The sequence below is a fragment of the Poromitra crassiceps genome (genome assembly GCF_964638095.1).
Source record: "Poromitra crassiceps genome assembly, chromosome: 8".
NCBI classification, from domain to species: Eukaryota; Metazoa; Chordata; class Actinopteri; order Beryciformes; family Melamphaidae; genus Poromitra; species Poromitra crassiceps.
The window spans coordinates 38,131,545-38,150,913 of record NC_139629.1 but is presented as its reverse complement, the minus strand read 5'-3'; the positions used below and the strand labels follow the sequence as shown (position 1 = coordinate 38,150,913).

At 44.9% G+C, this 19,369-nt stretch overlaps 1 protein-coding gene across 2 annotated transcripts in view; it reads left to right on the top strand.

Annotated features, from left to right (window-relative positions):
• Positions 1-19,369, top strand: part of LOC310781752 (tyrosine-protein phosphatase non-receptor type 11-like) — a 36,505-nt gene that overhangs the window by 9,971 nt on the left and 7,165 nt on the right. For both annotated transcript variants that reach the window (XM_083642367.1, XM_083642368.1), the window contains exons 2-10: positions 2,699-2,821; positions 7,730-7,924; positions 9,985-10,177; positions 10,850-10,966; positions 12,975-13,088; positions 14,538-14,634; positions 15,354-15,433; positions 16,833-16,988; positions 18,752-18,883. In XM_083642367.1, coding sequence (XP_083498493.1) covers positions 2,699-2,821; positions 7,730-7,924; positions 9,985-10,177; positions 10,850-10,966; positions 12,975-13,088; positions 14,538-14,634; positions 15,354-15,433; positions 16,833-16,988; positions 18,752-18,883 — 1,207 coding nt within the window. The remainder of the gene's footprint in view (positions 1-2,698; positions 2,822-7,729; positions 7,925-9,984; positions 10,178-10,849; positions 10,967-12,974; positions 13,089-14,537; positions 14,635-15,353; positions 15,434-16,832; positions 16,989-18,751; positions 18,884-19,369) is intronic.

Sequence of the window (19,369 nt, the reverse complement as noted above, 5' to 3'; positions counted from 1 at the left end):
AGCCCCGCTGACGCAGCTGGTATCTAGGCATCAGACAGGATGTTTGGGCTTTACTGAGGAAGTACTTTGCCCGTAAAATGATGAAAAAGTCCCCCACTTCCCTCAAGCTGTCAATATGTTGTGTCTATGCTGCAGCTGAGAGGCCTGAGAGCTGATCCTGGATCTGTGGACTCCAAAGTGAACCAGTTCAGAAACAGGTTTCCGTGGCCGACTGAACTGAACGTGGTCTGGAGACAGACAGGTTCACTAAATAGACCTTATGCGTGTTCATATTGAGGCAGCATTACAGCAGATGGCCTTGTGTGGTTTCCTGTGTGGCTGCAGCACTGCGAGGTGACGAGAGGGGAAGGGCTTCTGGTTTCCTGCTTGACCTGCCAGTGGTTTGTGGTCGTACGACTGTGCACTGGGTTATGGCTAAAGAGTCAACAAAATCAAACTTCAAGCATAGCTACACCTGCAAAAAGCTGAACAAACCCAGGGGCTGTGGTAAGTAAGGTCATGGCGAGCGGGAAGAACACACTGCGGTCCTTTCTTTCATCTATTATTTTCTACGTCATGGATTGGACAGCTGGGAGAGCAGAGCAGCCTGAGCCTTTATAGAGGCTGAGGCTGTTTGCTGCTATCAGGCCTGCTCACGCTCATCCAAATCCCGGATTAAGCTCGCTCTCCCTCCCTCCCCCACTCTCTCTCTCTCTCTCTCTCTCTCCCCCCATCTAACAGTAACACTTCTCCAAGCACTCTCTCTCGCTCTCGCTCTCTCTCTCTCTCTCTCTCTCTCTCTCTCTCTCTCTCTCTCTCTCCCATCTAACAGTAACACTTCTCCAAGCACTCTCTCTCCCTCCCCCACTCTCTCTCTCTCTCTCCCCCCATCTAACAGTAACACTTCTCCAAGCACTCTCTCTCGCTCTCTCTCTCTCTCTCTCTCTCTCTCCCCCCATCTAACAGTACCACTTTTCCAAGCACTCTCTCTCGCTCTCTCTCTCTCTCTCTCTCTCTCTCTCTCTCTCTCTCTCTCTCTCTCTCTCTCTCCCCATCTAACAGCAACACTTTTCCAAGCACTCTCTCTCTCTCTCTCTCTCTCCCTCTCTCCCCATCTAACAGTAACACTTTTCCAAGCACTCTCTCTCTCGCTCTCTCTCTCTCTTTCCGTTTTTGTTTGTTTGTTTATTTGCACATTTTAAATGCAAACAGGTTAAACAGAAAATAAAATGTATATAAAGAAAAAAAAAAAAACATGTGCAGGTGAGATAGAAACCCACTACGTGTTTATCTAGAAATCTCACCTAAAGACAAGAAATATACATAACAGTAAATGCAAGATAACAATAGTTAACTTGTATACATTTTACATATTAGTTCGTATTTGTGTAAAAATGATTAGAACAAAAACAAAGACAAAAACAGCACTATGTTGAGAGGTTCAAGACAGATTCAAGATTTCAGGAGTATGTAGAAACGGGATCATTCAATGCAATTTCTATTCAATATTAGAATATTTTTAAGTCTCTTTTTGTATAGAGATAATGACAGCGCATCAGACAGTAGGTGCATGTTCTTATTCCATACTTTGGCTCCATGGTATTTTAACGAATACTGTCCCCTAGATGTATGATACATTGGTAGGTGAAGGTTATTACTTTGTCTAGTTTAATGAGAGTGAACACTGCACTTGAACAATTTAGAAGCAAGTGATGCGAAAGTGAACTCCATCACTATGGTGGTGGTATACTAATGGTGCTCAGCTATATACCTGGCAGTTTTTTGTCAGAGAATGGTGACATTTACATACAACATAATTTAAACAATGTAGGGAGTAGGAGCGCCGTCTATGAGTTTGTTTGTTTTTTCCACAGGAAGTGAAGGTGGTGGTTGGTGATGCGATGAGTGTAGCAGCCTACAGATAAAAATCACTCTCACTTGAAATAGTTCCAAAAATAAACCGTAGTTACATGTGTGCTGTATTGACTTGATGCTCTTTATGATTATACATGATGGAACAAAAGCCACTACAACGTGTTGGTCCCAAAATGTCAATGTTTTGCGGTTGTTGTTGTTTTACTTTGAATAATGGCATAGTAGTCAAGTCAAGTCTCAAGTTTATTTGTATAGCCCTAATTCACAAGCATGTCCCAGAGGGCTTCACAGAGCATATGTCTAGCTAATTCTAGCTGACACAACAGTAGCAAATTACAGAATAAAGATAACACTTTGAACAATTGATAGAGAAATAGAGAAAATATAGAAATATAGGATAGAGCAGAGGAGAGAGCAGGAGAAGGGAGGAGAGCAGGGGGAATGTGAGAGAGTGATGGAGTAGTATCACTCAACATAGTGGTGATAGTATGTGATGTGTTATTTACCGGGAACACAGACAGCATATTGCCAAACTTGTTGACCAACATGCAATCCCCCCCCCCCCCCCCCCCCCCCCCAAAAAAAAAGATGTATTCCTTTTATTTTGTAATTATTTGTTCTCTTGGGCCTGGAACATCCCTGAAAAGTCCCAGAATTTGATTTAAAGGTGTGGGAACCCTGTCTTTCTCTCACTCATGGGTGTTTTAGACCTGTGTGTTTTAGACCTGTGTGTTTTAGACCTGTGTGTTTTAGACCTGTGTGTTTTAGACCTGTGTGTTTTAGACCTGTGTGTTTTAGACCTGTTTTTAACCCCTGCCTGTCTCTTGCCCCTCTCTCTGTTTAGGTGGTTCCACCCCAACATCACCGGCATGGAGGCAGAGCAGCTCCTGCTGACCCGTGGAGTCCACGGCAGTTTCCTGGCCCGGCCCAGCAAGAGCAACCCAGGGGACTTCACCCTCTCCGTCAGGTAGCTCTCTCTCTGGTTCTTCTCCCTGTTGTTCACCCTCTCCGTCAGGTATGCTCTCTCTGGTTCTTCTCCCTGTTGTTCACCCTCTCCGTCAGGTAGCTCTCTCTGGTTCTTCTCCCTGTTGTTCACCCTCTCCGTCAGGTAGCTCTCTCTGGTTCTTCTCCCTGTTGTTCACCCTCTCTGTCAGGTATGCTCTCTCTGGTTCTTCTCAACATGTACAGCTTCAGAACTCTTCCTGCTATGTTGCAGCCAATCCGGAAACGTCATCAATTTCTGAGAGAGGGAGAGCGGGGGGGGGGGGGCAGTGATTGGAAATCTAATTGGGTGCATTTGGCTCATTCTAGAGAGTTAATGGTGTTAAACTGGGAGAGGAGAGGCGGGCCCCCCGCTCTGCCTGAGAGGCGGGGAGGGGCCACAGCCTGGTGGCACCCTGCCAACAGCCACTCATAGAGCCATAAGGCAATTAGCAGGAAACACTGGGAAAGAGAGGTTAACAGCAGGAGAGGGAGGGAGAGAGAGAGAGCAGAGAGGGACGGCCGGACAGACAGACAGACAGACAGACAGACAGACGAATACAAGGAAGAAGGGAGAGTTCAGATGTAGTGTGCCAAGGGGGAGGATTAAGGTTGGGTACCGAAACCCGGTACCACTATGGTAGCGGTTCCTTTATGACCGGTACCTAAAGGACCCAGTTACATGGCAGTTTTCAGTCCCTCCTTTCGGCCTGCCCAAACCTGCCGTCACCGACATCAATACCTGCAATACCTGATGACATCCCGCAACTGTCACTTCACAGCACCTTGCACTGCCTTTGCTAGTGTTCTCATTGTTTTTCTCCTTTCAAATGTACATGACCCTTGCTTATTGTTGTTTTTCTCTTTTCAAATGTATATTATTATTATTATTGCTCTGTGTGGATTTGCTCTCTTATGCTATGTGTCCTGTGGACACGGCCACTAATAGGGCTTTTATGGTCAAAATGATAATCCCGATTATTTTGATCAATATCGACATTGGGGGGGGGGGGGGGGGGCACATCAGAGACCACTGCCTGGCTGAGTGAGCGCCCCCCGTGTGCTCTCTGACGCCGTGTTTGTCGTCACGCAGAATAGGTCAGACAATTTCACAGGTCATGAAGGAAAAAACACCTAAGCAAATCTCACAGCTCAACTTGTTTCCAGGCAGATAACATCTTATATTGTGTGTGTGTGTGTGTGTGTGTGTGTGTGTGTGTGTGTGTGTGTGTGTGTGTGTGTGTGTGTGTGTGTTTGCGTTTGCGTTTGCGTTTGTGCGTACCTATTCAAACCGCCCAGAGGACTTTGAATATGCAAAAGTGATAGCAAATGTTTTCTGGCTTATCTCTCTCACAGCGCCGCCCTCAGCTGCGCACATTTCCATGATCCACTGTTGTGCCAACGTGCTAAAAGCTGTCCTCCACACACACTAAACAGCAGATCAGAACGTGCTAAAAGTCATCCTCCACACACACTAAACAGCAGATCAGAACGTGCTAAAAGCTGTCCTCCACACACACTAAACAGCAGATCAGAACGTGCTAAAAGCCTTCCTCCACACACACTAAACAGCAGATCAGAACGTGCTAAAAGCCTTCCTCCACACACACTAAACAGCAGATCAGAACGTGCTAAAAGCCTTCCTCCACACACACTAAACAGCAGATCAGAACGTGCTAAAAGCCTTCCTCCACACACACTAAACAGCAGATCAGAACGTGCTAAAAGCCTTCCTCCACACACACTAAACAGCAGATCAGAACGTGCTAAAAGTCGTCCTCCACACACACTAAACAGCAGATCAGAACGTGCTAAAAGCCTTCCTCCACACACACTAAACAGCAGATCAGAACGTGCTAAAAGCTGTCCTCCACACACACTAAACAGCAGATCAGAACGTGCTAAAAGCCTTCCTCCACACACACTAAACAGCAGATCAGAACGTGCTAAAAGTCATCCTCCACACACACTAAACAGCAGATCAGAACGTGCTAAAAGTCATCCTCCACACACACTAAACAGCAGATCAGAGAAGAGTATTGTGGAGATGGGAGCAGCATCCATCCCGGAGGGAGGGGCTTGTTCTCATCTGGTTTTGAGCACGGAGGCATTGTAGCTTTTGGTCTTGCATGTTGTTTCCTTCCTGTAACACCTGCCTGTGGCTTTTATCATCAAACTGCCATGATCACAAAACGTCAAAGCCATTTGACGTTTGTAAGCTTCTGTATGTTTGTGTTTACAACAGGGCTACGCAACATATCGAAATTTAAATCGAAATCGCAATATGGCTTAATACTGCCATTTTTAAATCGCAGTATTTGTTAAATGTGTCCAAATACCATTTAAAATGAAATATTGTGGTGCTGCAGAGATGTCATGGCCTACTACACGTCATATTCTACAGACTTAAAGGGATAGTTCACATTTTTAAAGTCTAGCCGTATTTGCTACTTGCCAATGTACCAGCTGACTGAAGCTCACTGAAATGTACTTTGTGTGACTGTGGAGGACATTTTAGTGAGCTTCAGTCACTTTGTACAAACAGAAGCGTGACCCCATTGACCTTGCATTTGGTTTTGCCCAACTTTCCAGAGCTTCTATGAGGAACAGCATTGCACTTGTGCGTGGGCGACTGGGCGCCAACGTGTATTCAAGTGTGTATGGGTGTGCTCAGTTCGGCTGCGTGCTCGGCTGCGTGCTCGGCTGCGTGCTCGGCTGCGTGCTCGGCTGCGTGCTCGGCTGCGTGCTCGGCTGTGTGCGTGTGTATGAGCTCGCGGGTTAGTGTGTGTCACATCCATTGCAGAGTGCACATTTAGTTTCTCTCCATCAGCAATGCAGATTTGACGAGATTGACAGTCAGTCAGTCAGAGGAGAAGAGAAGAGTCATTCTTTTACTTTTGCTTCTGCACTTTATTTTCTCATTTGTAATATGTCCACTTAAAATAATCGAGTTGGAACTCTCCTCTATAGAGAGGCAAAGTGTGACGTCACTTCCTGCTTCAGCAGCACTGTACCAGAGATTTTCATCCGCCATTTATTTTCCCATAGACATTTCTTAAAATGCTTATAAAATAGTTTTACTTTCGTCGAACCAAACGGTTCAGCTAACGCTATAATCGGGAGAGATCATAGAACATTTCAGTCGGACCAAAACTTAAAAAAAAAAAACATAGAAAAAATATTTTCTTTAAACCCGCATTTTTTTTAACGTTTTGGTCCCAGTGAAATGTTATGCGATCTCTCCTGTTTCTAAATATATCTGTACCATTTGGTTTGAACCAGTAAACCTATTTTTATACGCATTTTACGAAATGTGTATGGGAAAATAAATGGCGGATGAAAATCTCTGGTACAGTGCTGAAGCAGGAAGTAGGCGGTTACTTTGCCTCTCTATTGCATAAATCACATCTAACAACATTCTCTCTTCTAAAACTAACTCAGTAACTTTGGCTCCGAGTACTTTCTAAATGAGCTACTTGTTACTGTTGCTTGAAGCAGTGGTTCTCAAAGTGGGCTCCGGGGGGACCCTCAGGGGGTTCCATGGGGTCCCCAGGAAAAAAAGTCATAATTTGTTTTCACTATAGACGGTTGTTGCTAGGGAACAGTTTGAAACCCAGCTTGTGCCCTGTCAGCTATTGTATTATAAAACACTGCAACAGGAAGTAAGCTAGAGGCAATTTAGAATGTTTATGCTGTCAAGTTAAAACCATCTATTCCATAAATAACGACTCAATGACAGAATGTATGACTATTTTTGGGAATAAAACATCTAAAAGCAAAAGTCTTATCAAATGGGGGGTCTGTGGTCTAATTAGTGTCAGTTTAGGGGTCTTTACGTGAAAAAGTTTGAGAACCTCTGTCCAACCTCTGATTTTTCAATTTTTTCCCCCTCCCCAATATTATTGTACTTGGCCAATTTCCCCCTTGCTGCACCTGTCGCTGCTGCCCCCAAATAGGCAAATCTCCCATAATGTTGGCGTATCCCTTTAAAGGATAGGTTCCCAGTCATGATCTACTCACTCCCATGCTGATGCCCCCATGCCGATGCCCCCATGCTGATGCCCCCATGCCGATGCCCCCATGCTTAGTCCACAAAACAGTCCCGGAGTTTCACAGCAAAACACCTGCAGAATTCTCCTAAACAATTGAAGTGGTGGTGACCAACTTTCAAATGTAAAAAAAAATCACATGTTGACTTAACGTCACCCGTCCTTCCATCGACATGGGGTGAGTAGATAATGACTGAATTTGCATTTTTGGGTGAACTTTTCCTTTAAGAATGTTTTCACACCAGTACTTCTACTTCTCCTTGAATATAGTCAAATATCAGCCAGATATCAAGTTGAAAAAACCTTCTCCTATTTTGCTCCCTGGTTCTGGAATCATCTGCAGAGCTCACTTCATCTGACTAACCTAGTCTCTCTGGGGACATCTAAAGCCATGTTAAAAGTCTTTGTAACCGAGAAATGCAACTGCCTAAACTGAGCTGGATTTTACTCTCTTTCTTGTGTATTTGATGTTTGTATTTGTCTGTTTTTTTGTGTTTTATTTGTATTTTAATTTGTAACTGTAACTGGCAAGGCATGCTGTCTTTCTTGACCAGGTCTCCCTTGGAAAAGTGATTTCAATCTCAAGGGACTTCCTGGTTAAATCAATGGGAATTTTCTGTGGGGATTTTGGTTAAATGCATGAAATAAGGTCTGTGGTTAACAAAAGTTTAGCCGAGCTGCGGGCGACTATGTGAGCTGCAGGGCCAGCTCGGCAAGCTGCAAAATCCCATTCACTTTTACACGTAGGAACCAGGAAGTGCAGGGACTTCTGGGTAAGCCTACAAAAATATGTCATCCGTGATTCTGTACTTACTCTATACATCTGCGTGTTTCCCCCCGCTCAGGAGGAACGATGAGGTGACCCACATTAAGATCCAGAACTCGGGCGACTACTACGACCTGTACGGGGGCGAGAAGTTCGCCACGCTGGCCGAGCTGGTGCAGTATTACACGGAGCAACACGACATGCTGCGCGAGAGGAACGGCCACGTCATCGAGCTCAAGTACCCCCTCAACTGCAAGGACCCCACCTCCGAGAGGTGACGCCACCCACACCTGCACTCAAAACACACGGACCCCACCTCCGAGAGGTGACGCTCCCCACACCTGCACTCAAAGACACGGGGCTCGGGAGTAACGCAAATAAATATATTCAAAATACAGTATTTAAAATACAAAATATACATACATATACAGTTTAAATTGGCGGTATTCTGAATACAGTTACTGTCTTTAAAAATTAGAGGTAGGCTACAGAAGCAGTTCCTATTCTTTCACATTTCTTTTAATTACCTCATGCGTTCTCAATTGGAGTAAAGTTGACAAATAGCCCAGAACACAGTCGAGTCCACACAGAAAATCTGCGGTGGGATTCATTTTATGGACACTTCAAATAATAATTACAGCGAATAATCCTTCCAAAATGTTTGTTTTGAGGGCACATAGCACCTCATTTGAAGCGTTTCTTTACTCCACCATGTAGGTAGAGAGTGCAGCAGGTGCAGTCAGCTTCAGACTCGCCTTGTCTGTCTGTCTGTCTGACTGTGTGTACGTGTGAGAGAGAGAGAGTTCACGTCTTTAATAAAGGCTTAGTCTTGGGGAAAAAGGTAGTCGACTAACATTTTTCGTCATAGTTTTCGTCGACAAAATTAACACTAGATGTGATGCATACCCACGCACAACCACACATTCAACTCAAACACAGACGCGTGCATTACATACGTAAACAGGCCTGCTCCCAAATGCCTCTTCAAACACACTTGGTGGGTGGTGCTGCTGCTGCTGCTTTTGTTTATAGACAGCTATTAGCTCGGCGCTAACATACACACAGTACACACAGGTCGAACACAGCCATGCTACACCTACACACCTGCTCTAATGAGCCAGGATGGAGCTGCCAAGAAAGCATGCACGTACACACACACACACACACACACACACACACACACACACACACACACACACACACACACACACACACACACACACACAGAGATGCTTTGGAAGGCACTCATTAAAACGCCCACAGGCCGGTGCTGCTGTTGTCCTTTGTTAAAACTCGTCACGCGCCAGCCGTATCTGTGTGCTAACATGTCATCTCTCTCTCTCCCTCTGCCCCCTCTCTCTCTCCCTCTCTCTCCCTTTCTCTTTCTATCTCTCTCCCCCTCTCTCTTCCTCTCTCTGTCCCTCTCTCTCTCCCCCCTCTCTCTTCCTCCTCTCTCTCTCCCCTCTCTCTCTCTCCCCTCTCACTCGCCCTCTCTCTCTCCCTCATTCTTTCTCTCATTCTTTCTCTCTCTCTCTCTCTCTGCACATTTGTGATGCGAATACCTCAGTTCTTATTCAACTTATGGTTTTGGTTTGTGTGGTTTTCCATGTAACATAGGTCTCTTGTCAGAGCCTCCTACACATGCTTGCTCACCACACAGGAAAACACACACACACACACACACACACACACACACACACACACACACACACACACACACACACACACACACACACGTGTAGGTTTTCCATCTGAACATCGGCGGCCGACTGAGGCTGCAGCAACTTGTTCATTCAGCACGTATCTTGCTAGTGCTGCACGATTTGGGGAAATTTGAGATTATGGTGGACAATATTGCGATTTGCGATTGTGATTGCGATATAATAAACAAATGGTATCTACAAATGGTATCTAGGGATGTGCCGGTATGCGTTTTTGACGGTATGATAACCTTGGACTAAAAATACCACGGCCTCACAGTATCAAAGGCTAAAATACAGGTCTTCTAGTTTCATATGATCATATCTCTCTCTCTCTCTCTCTCTCTCTCTCCTTTTAATTGTGAGCTTTTATAAAGCTGCTAGTTTTCATTGTAAAAAATTATCAGTGTTGTAACAGTTAATGAACCTTGATCTGTGTCTCAAACTAAGCCATGTTGGGTCCTTGAATTTGAGGGAATTGGGCCTGGAAAGTCCCTGACAAGTCCTTGAATTTGATGTTAACAAAGTTGTGGGAACTCTGTCTCGGCTCCAAATTATTTGGTCTAGGACTACATGTTCAGTAAAATAAAGTAGTTTTCAGGTTTTCAGAACCTTGTTTTTGCCCTCTCACTAGGTGGTACCATGGGCATCTTTCCGGGCGAGACGCAGAGAAAATGCTCACAGATAAGGGTAAGGCGGGCAGCTTCCTGGTCCGGGAGAGCCAGAGTAAACCGGGCGACTTTGTCCTCTCCGTCCTCACCAACGAAGACAAACACGACAACCTGGACCGCAAGACCAAGGTCACCCACGTCATGATCCACTACCAGGTCAGTCACACTCTGCACAGGTCACCCACGTCATGATCCACTACCAGGTCAGTCACACTCTGCACAGGCCACTCCAAATGGACACAACCCTATATTGATAAGTCCTTTAGTAAGTCGAGCAAGGCCATTTTATTTTTATTTTATTTTATTTTATTTATGAAGAGCAGATGTAAATCACTTAAAACTGTAATTGTCCTTTTTCTTCATCCCTCCCGACCGAGGTCTATAAGGTACAAAATCAAGAAAAATGGCATTGGTTACATATGAATCAAAGTATTCAAGTAGAAAAGGGAAACGGTCTTGTCAATAAAATACCGTATTAAATCTTCACTCGTACTGTCAATTATTTTTCGAAAGCGGACATATGAAAAAAAAGGGTAATTGCCGTAATAGTAATAATAGTATGAAAGGACAGAGGAGATACCAAAAAAGCAGAAACTACAAGTGAAAAAACATCAAATGAAAAAATATAATGATGTGACCGTAGCCATCTTTTTTCCCTTGCCAGAAGTGATCATATTTTGACGAGAAGAGCTGCAACGCCGCCTGCTATTGGTCCGTGATCGGCGAGCTGTGCGATCGCTGGACAGGCGACCTGTCAATCACATCCGAAATCATAGTGTGCTTTATTGTAAGTGTAGTTTAGTGGATGACTGTGTTTGTCTCCAGCAGGACACAAAGTATGATGTGGGCGGTGGGGAGAGGTTCGACACGCTGGCCGACCTGGTAGACCACTACAAGAAAAACCCCATGGTGGAGAAGAGTGGCATCGTTGTGCACCTCAAACAGGTCAGCAAGACGCAACGCCCATCCATGTCTCTCTGGGAAATGTGAAAATGAAGCCCCCCTCCAGTGTATTTTGTCATTTTTAAGATATTTCATAGTCATGTCCTGACAATGTTGATTAGCCACACTAATGGAAATGGGAGAAAACCTGAAAAAAGGATAAAAAAAATAAAAATAATGGTTGTTAAAATGGAACGATTATGTATGACTATTGGAACTATAGTCTTACGTATGTCAATTAGATTCTGACTGAGGACGATGTAGCATGTTTACAAGGTTCGCTTGCCAGACTCCCTCCCTGCACTCACCGGGAGAGAGTCTGGCTGGTAATACCTCACTCTGGTATAGCAGGGGAAAAAGCTCTGTTTACCTTTACACCCATCCACCGAAAGTACCAAGCAGGCCTGCTTTATTGCACAATCCACATCTAATCGTTTTCAGCGTGTTGCAACGAGCTAGCGGGCATTTGAGATGGACAGATTCAACACCCACAGCGGCAGAGAGGCATTTGAGATAGACAGATTCGACACGGAGGGAGCGTAAAGGAAATCCATATATGGTCACAGCAGCTGGTCAGTCAGAGTGGGTTGGAGCCAATGGCAGAGCTTGCAGGGAGAGGAGAGGGCTTTTCTTTCAGCTGCCGACTGAAATGGTCGGTACCAATGGCAGAGCTGATACCAGCAGCCTGCTTCCGTGAAGTCAGACTACGTGTTAACACATTCACTGCCAGCCGTTTTTCAATACTGTAGGTAGGTTCTGCCAAGGTTTTTTTTTGAGGATTCTGGCTCATCTTTCAAGAGCCGAGGATTCTTTTCTGCTAAGATTTTGTGAACACAAATGATCTCAAAAGAACTAATAGAATGTGTGCTTTCTCTGTCTAAAAGAGTTAGTTTGTAGAGTTAGTAGTTATGTAGGCATTAGCAGTAGAATACAGCATGGTTTCAGCGTCTGAAAATTTATTCTGAGATAAATGGCTTTTTGTGAAATTCGATAGAACAGTCACTTTAACCATTTATTTTTGGCGTAAGACGTCAGACATCTAAACAATAGTTTTGAACAGTAATTTCCTCCATAGCAGCAGGAAACCCCCCTCTCCTTCAAACTCCTCCCTCCGTGGGTGTGTCTCTGGTGGCTTTGCAGCGTTTGTCACAAGCGAGGCTCTGCCTGTCTGTGCTGCCTGGCTGCTGGCGGCTGCTCTTTGGGCGAGTCTGCATGAGTCGTTTCGGTTGTGAGCTCAGCTGCAATGAAGCTGCGTGCGATTGTGGGCTTTCTGCGGGTGTTTCAAAGTGTGTTGCACGCATAATCTATTATGCAAATTTGCAATCCCCCACCGCCAGCTCCCAGCGCGATAATGCGCGAAAGCGAAAGCGTTTTCGCCAATCCATTTTACAGTATGAGAGAATGGTTTCCTCGCGCGTTCCCCTGCAGTTTTGGCTCGGCTTTTTCTAGTCTGGAGAGCACTGTCGCCACTTAGTGGGTCGGTGGAATGGGTTGTACATGTTCGGTGGCTCCAATATTTTTATAGGAGACGTGGGGGGCGTTGATCCACGTCCCACCGTCAATTTTTTTTTTAAGACGAGATATCTCGTCATTGGCAGTCAACCGTTGGATTTTTTAAGACGAGATATCTCGTCAATGGCAGTGAACGTGTTAACTAGCTAGCTAGCTGTTAGCTACGTTAGTTAAGCCCGCTGCCTGCTGCTGTACTAACCTACAGTACATCAGGCTCAAACCGCCACTGTCGTGACTGAAAACCTAGCTAGTTATTAAGTACGAGTCACGCTGATTTCAATGGTGCCACCCCGTTTTCAAAGCTTACGCAAATAGCGTAGCACAGATTACGTGTGACTATATAGCAGGCACTCACAGAATGTTTGAAAAAGGACATTAACTGTTTTCCAAATGTTGGGTAACATTAGAAACACTGACCTGAGGGGGGGCTGTAATGGTGCGCCATTGCTCTGTCAATTTGAATATTTTTTCCTCCCCTGTCCCTTCTTGACAATGGCAGCCCTTCAATGCCACGAGGATAAATGCAGCCAACATTGAGAACCGGGTACGAGAGCTCAATAAAGTAGCAGACAACTCTGAGAAGCCTAAACAAGGATTCTGGGAAGAGTTTGAGGTAAGTCACTTCAAAACTGACCACTTTGATTTACTTATTGGTATATTCATGTTTTAATTAAGATATCGTAGTAGTACTTTAGGAGGATAGATAGATAAATGGACAGACCATGAATAAGGTGATCTAACGTTAGCTTAGCAGCTGTTAGCCTACATCAGTAACTCCGGTGGTTGGCTCTGTTGTATGTCACTTCAGATACTACATGACATGCAGCTTAGGACAGTCAAGGCACACGGAGCACAGGCACAGAAAGCTCATTAAAAATAGACCTACAAATAGTAAGAAAAAAAAAGTTTTTACATAATAAGGATACTTGGTGAAAATTAATATAAGATCACCAGCCAATATTGTCCATAAATGTTGTAATTGGATGCTAAACTTCTACAAATGAAGTTTGTATTATATATATATATATATATATATATATATATATATATATATATATAATACAATAAAACCTCCTGTGATTGGTATTTGATCGTGTTTTTCTTTATTTTTCTCTCCGCTCCCTCTCTTCTTCCATCAGGTTCTGCAGCAGCAGGAGTGTAAGCTCTTCTCTCACTCCGCTCCCTCTCTTCTCTTCCTCCATCAGGTTCTGCAGCAGCAGGAGTGTAAGCTCTCCTCTCACTCCGCTCCCTCTCTTCTCTTCCTCCATCAGGTTCTGCAGCAGCAGGAGTGTAAACTCTTCTCTCACTCCGCTCCCTCTCTTCTTTTCCTCCATCAGGTTCTGCAGCAGCAGGAGTGTAAACTCTTCTCTCACTCCGCTCCCTCTCTTCTCTTCCTCCGTCAGGTTCTGCAGCAGCAGGAGTGTAAGCTCTCCTCTCACTCCGCTCCCTCTCTTCTCTTCCTCCATCAGGTTCTGCAGCAGCAGGAGTGTAAGCTCTCCTCTCACTCCGCTCCCTCTCTTCTCTTCCTCCATCAGGTTCTGCAGCAGCAGGAGTGTAAACTCTTCTCTCACTCCGCTCCCTCTCTTCTTTTCCTCCATCAGGTTCTGCAGCAGCAGGAGTGTAAACTTTTCTCTCACTCCGCTCCCTCTCTTCTCTTCCTCCGTCAGGTTCTGCAGCAGCAGGAGTGTAAGCTATCCTCTCACTCCGCTCCCTCTCTTCTCTTCCTCCATCAGGTTCTGCAGCAGCAGGAGTGTAAGCTCTTCTCTCACTCTGCTCCCTCTCTTCTCTTCCTCCGTCAGGTTCTGCAGCAGCAGGAGTGTAAGCTATCCTCTCACTCCGCTCCCTCTCTTCTCTTCCTCCATCAGGTTCTGCAGCAGCAGGAGTGTAAGCTCTCCTCTCACTCCGCTCCCTCTCTTCTCTTCCTCCGTCAGGTTCTGCAGGACAGGAGTGTAAGCTCTTCTCTCACTCCGCTCCCTCTCTTCTCTTCCTCCGTCAGGTTCTGCAGCAGCAGGAGTGTAAGCTCTCCTCTCACTCTGCTCCCTTTCTTCTCTTCCTCCGTCAGGTTCTGCAGCAGCAGGAGTGTAAGCTGTTGTATCCCAGGAAAGAGGGCCAGCGGCCGGAGAACAAGAGCAAAAACAGATACAAGAACATCCTCCCCTGTGAGTCACGCACGCAGCAACCTGCCACCCACTTCCTGTCTCTCCCGTTTCCCGTGGAAACATTGACACAAATAGAGTCACATGAGTTAGATGCTGCTTCGATAATTCATCATATTGTGGTAGGGATGCACAATGTTGGATTTTCGTGTCAGAAAATAAGCTATTTACAGGACAGATGCCCATATTTCCTCTGTTCAGCGTGACGTCACAACAACAACAAATCACCGCAGAATCACCGGAACTGCGGCAGTTAACTAGTATGAGTTGTGCCAAACAAACGTTAATATCTCAGTTCAGTTCAGTTTCAGTTCAGTTTTTATTTATTTATAGTGCAACATCACCCCAAGGGGTCTCTGTACACTTCACAACAAAGCAGTTTGGAGTATATGACACAAACACATGCACAATACACAAGCCTATGCAGAGACAATCACATAGACAAGAGTAGCACAGAGTAAAATCTACAACAGAAAACTAGAAAACATCAATAGATGGAGGAGCCATAATGCACAGAGAAAAGGTGGGTTTTGAGCCTATCCTCAATGCTGTAGCATGTATTCTGAACCTGGCTCGAAAATCATGTTTTTATCGATGCGGGGAGACTGTCATGGTGGCTGTTTCCGGTAACTGTATTTCTGTGTGTGTGTGTGTGTGTGTGTGTGTGTGTGTGTGTGTGTGTGTGTGTGTGTGTGTGTGTGTGTGTGTGTGTGTTTTTCCAGTTGACACCACTCGCGTTGAAATCACGGAAGCAGATCCAGACGTTCCTGGCTCGGACTACATCAACGCCAACTACATCAGAGTGAGTTCTGCCCCACGTGAAATAGGGGTGTGCCACCTTAGGCACCTCACGATTCGATTCGATTCCGATTAAGGGTGCTACGATTCGATTATTAAACGATTACGATTAATCACGATTACGATTTCGATGCATCTTTTCCCCATACAGGATTTCTTTGTCAGTATCTTTTTCCCCATACAGGATTTCTTTGTCAGTATCCATTAATTAAAGGAAACAAACAAATTTACCTCCATTATCTTTTATTTAGATCAATCAGACCAAACACAATACATCCAAAACATTTTACATTTCCCACAACAAAAAGCTGCTCTTTACAGGTGAGATTATTTGAAATAAAGTGCCTTTAGAAACTTCTTTTATTTTAACCAAAATTCTCTGCTGTTTTCACAGATTTAGGATTAATATAAAAAACAAATAGCTTATTCTGCTGTTTTCACAGATTTCTGTACTGGCAGGATTAATACAAAAATAGCTTATTCTGTATTCAGTAATAGAAAATAAAACTTTTAACCAAAATCCTCTGCTTTTTTCACAGATTTCGGTACTAGCATGTTTGTTTAATACAAAACAAATAGCTTATTCATAAATAATAAATAAAGACTTCCAAACAAAATCCTTTACAAATGACCAGTGAGCAGCATAGCATCATCCCACAACAAGCAAACGTTTTCCTATCCACAACCAAAAGCAGCTTTAAAACTAAATAAGTGGCGGATGAATAAAATAACAGAATTAACAGATTCACCCCTTCACCTCCCCTCTCCTTCACTGCCTCCTTCCTTCAGCCCTTCACCTCCTCTTTCACTGCCTACTTCCTTTAGCCCTTCACCACTTCACTTCCTCTCTCCTTCACTGCCTACTTCCTTTAGCCCTTCACCACTTCACTTCCTCTCTCCTTCACTGCCTACTTCCTTTAGCCCTTCACCACTTCACTTCCTCTCTCCTTCACTGCCTACTTCCTTTAGCCCTTCACCACTTCACTTCCTCTCTCCTTCACTGCCTACTTCCTTTAGCCCGTTACGTGTCTTATCGCGATGCATCGAAGAAACGATTTTTCGGCACACCCCTACCCTGCATGCTTTCTTCAGTGATTCCAGTTTCCAGTACTTCGGTTTTGGTCACATTGTGAATCGATTATATCGTATAATCGATTAAATCGATTATACGATTAATCGGCACACCCCTAACGTGAAACATGGACGCTTGATTCATCCTTAGTTTTCTAAGAGTATGTGTCTTTTTCCCTGTCATTTGCACCCAGGCATGAAACTGGTAATATTGTCTGTCTCATTCTAACATCGGGCAGTCCAGTATGACTTTGTCCCAATATAGAAGTAAGCCCGCTAATAAAGCTACATCAGTCCTCCGAGTTCAACGCATTGTGCTCTGTGCTCTGCAGAGTGTGCACGAAGAGGGGCGCCACGTGGACGAGGGCAAAGTCTTCATCGCCACCCAAGGGTGCCTCCAGAACACTGTCAACGACTTCTGGAAAATGGTGTATCAAGAGAACACGCACGTCATCGTCATGACCACCAAGGAGGTGGAACGAGGGCGGGTGAGCTATTGACATACAAATAGAAATATCTAGAAATATCTCGAGCGTAGCACTCTATCTCTCTATGCAGTGATACTCAACTCAGGAGCCACATTGACAAAAAAAACAATCCAGAAACGCCCCTTTCATGCCTGAAACCAGTTCAAGTCAGTTTGAGTGTCTCCAGCTCTTCAGCCCTGAGCTCTCCACCTTTCAGAAAGTCCATACTGACCCTTGGCTGCTTGGTTTTGTGGTGGCGCAGCAAATTGGACCTTTTGAATTGTGAAATGACTTGATCACCAAGCAGACAGTTGCATCTTCCCGAACCCATGGACACTACATCCATGTCTACATTAGGTCATGTTTAGGGATCTGCACTTCCTGTGCATATATTGTCCACACTACCTCTATAGTTTTGAGCGTCAAACATGAAGACTTTTGAGCGTCAAACACGAAGACTACAGTCTCCGGCGGCCGAGCCCGTCTTCGTCATCAAAATCCGGGTTGGAATGGGAATGTGGACATGTGGAAGACCGGAGTTTTGAAAAGATGCAAGTAACCTACTTGTACAGCAGGTGTCAGCGACGCGCCTATAAACCGAGAGAAGAAGAAAGTGTGTCGTATTGGTGATGCACTTTAGGTGCGAGTTGAGAGAAGGAGAGCCATTTTGATTAACGTTGCACCGTTTCAACATGGATAAGCAAACTCTGACTTTGTTATTTGTGATTCAAAGCATTATAGTGGCACAGCGACAGCGTCGTTGTCTTCTTCTTCTTCGCCTTGGCCGTAGTAGGCATAGTTGCTGCCCTCTCGATGTGGACTCCAGAACTACACATTGAGGCACACACACACACACACACACAGTGTCATGTAGGATGAGTCTCGCAGAAGCTATTGCTCTATGTGTAGACTGGGAAGGCTTTAACTGTGGCGTGCGATGAAGATGCAGCCTAAGAAAAACTCCAGTTCCCAGTCCTCTCTTTAAATGTTTGATATTCCTCTTCATATTTGCCTTTATTAGGACTTTAGCCATTTTTAGGTTCATGCTAACTTAGTTTTCCCAGTGTGACGGAGTTTGCACTTGTCTTTATCTTCACTGTGCGTGCAGTACAAACTGCGGTTCACCCCTCACTGCTAATAGCTTAGCACTACAATGGCAGTCTATGGTACCGCTGCTAATCCCCGCTCAGTCGCCCAAAATACACATTCTAACAGCACCGGAAACACACATGCACATGTGACTCGTGTACGCCACGCGATGAAATAATAATCTAAAGTTATGGAAACTGTCATTTTCTAAGTAAATCCATACCGAGAACTAACAAAGAGGGTTCCCTCTGTAACCAAAGTTACTTCCTCGTTTGCCATGAGGCGCATGTGCTGTACTGATGACTGCACACAGCGCAAATTGATGTGTATGCTCTGACAGAATGTAAGAGGGAAACACTGAATCATGCCGTGAAAATAATCACATTTCAAAAACGGACGTCACTCTGACACTAAACAGCATGTCAGCCATTATGTTCCTGACATTTACACCACATAACCAGCATTTTAGGATGTGACTATGCTGGCTGGCGTTAGCTGATTGTAAGAGCAGGGGGGAGGGGGGCAGGAGGGCGGGGGGAGGGGGGGCAGGCTAACGAGGATAGCATGACAGCTAAGCTGATTGGAAAGCTGCTTGAGACGAGCTACGGCTTTAGACTGTCTAATACCCTCTCTCTCTTACTCTCTCCTCTCTCTCTTCCTCTGTCTCTCCTCCTCCTCCTCCTCCTCCCAATCAGAATAAGTGTGTGCGTTACTGGCCGGACCTGAACTCCTCCAGGGAGTTTGGGTTGGTGCAGGTGAGGAACATGGAGGAGCGCCCGGCGCAGGACTACATCCTGAGGCAGCTGGAGGTCAGCTGTCTGGACCGGGTAGGCCATGCCCCCCTCGCACGCACCCAATCACGGCTGACCCAGTGACCCGGGGGCAGATTATCCAACCCCCTCACACACGCACACACACATGCACACAGACGAACACTCACACACACACGTGCTAGGGATGTGCAGGGTTGGGGAATAAAGGAATACATTTAAAATACAGTATTTAAAATGCAAAATATACAGTCAGTGTCCTTACAAATAGATTACTTATGGGATTACTTTATTTGTTTGTTTCGTTTTATTTGCTATAAAATTCCCATGAGGCACAAACACACAGTCAGGACTCTGTCAGGAATGTGTTTTTGACATGAAATATAAAGAACAAGTGAAGAAGAGTATGTATCAAAAGGCCACACACATTATTCACATTTTTGTGCATTGAGGCCTGAAATGAAAGCTTCCCCTCCAATTTACACTAGGATGTAGTGACCAGCAAAATCCAGGTAAAAAACGAAATGGGGAACTATTTTAGAA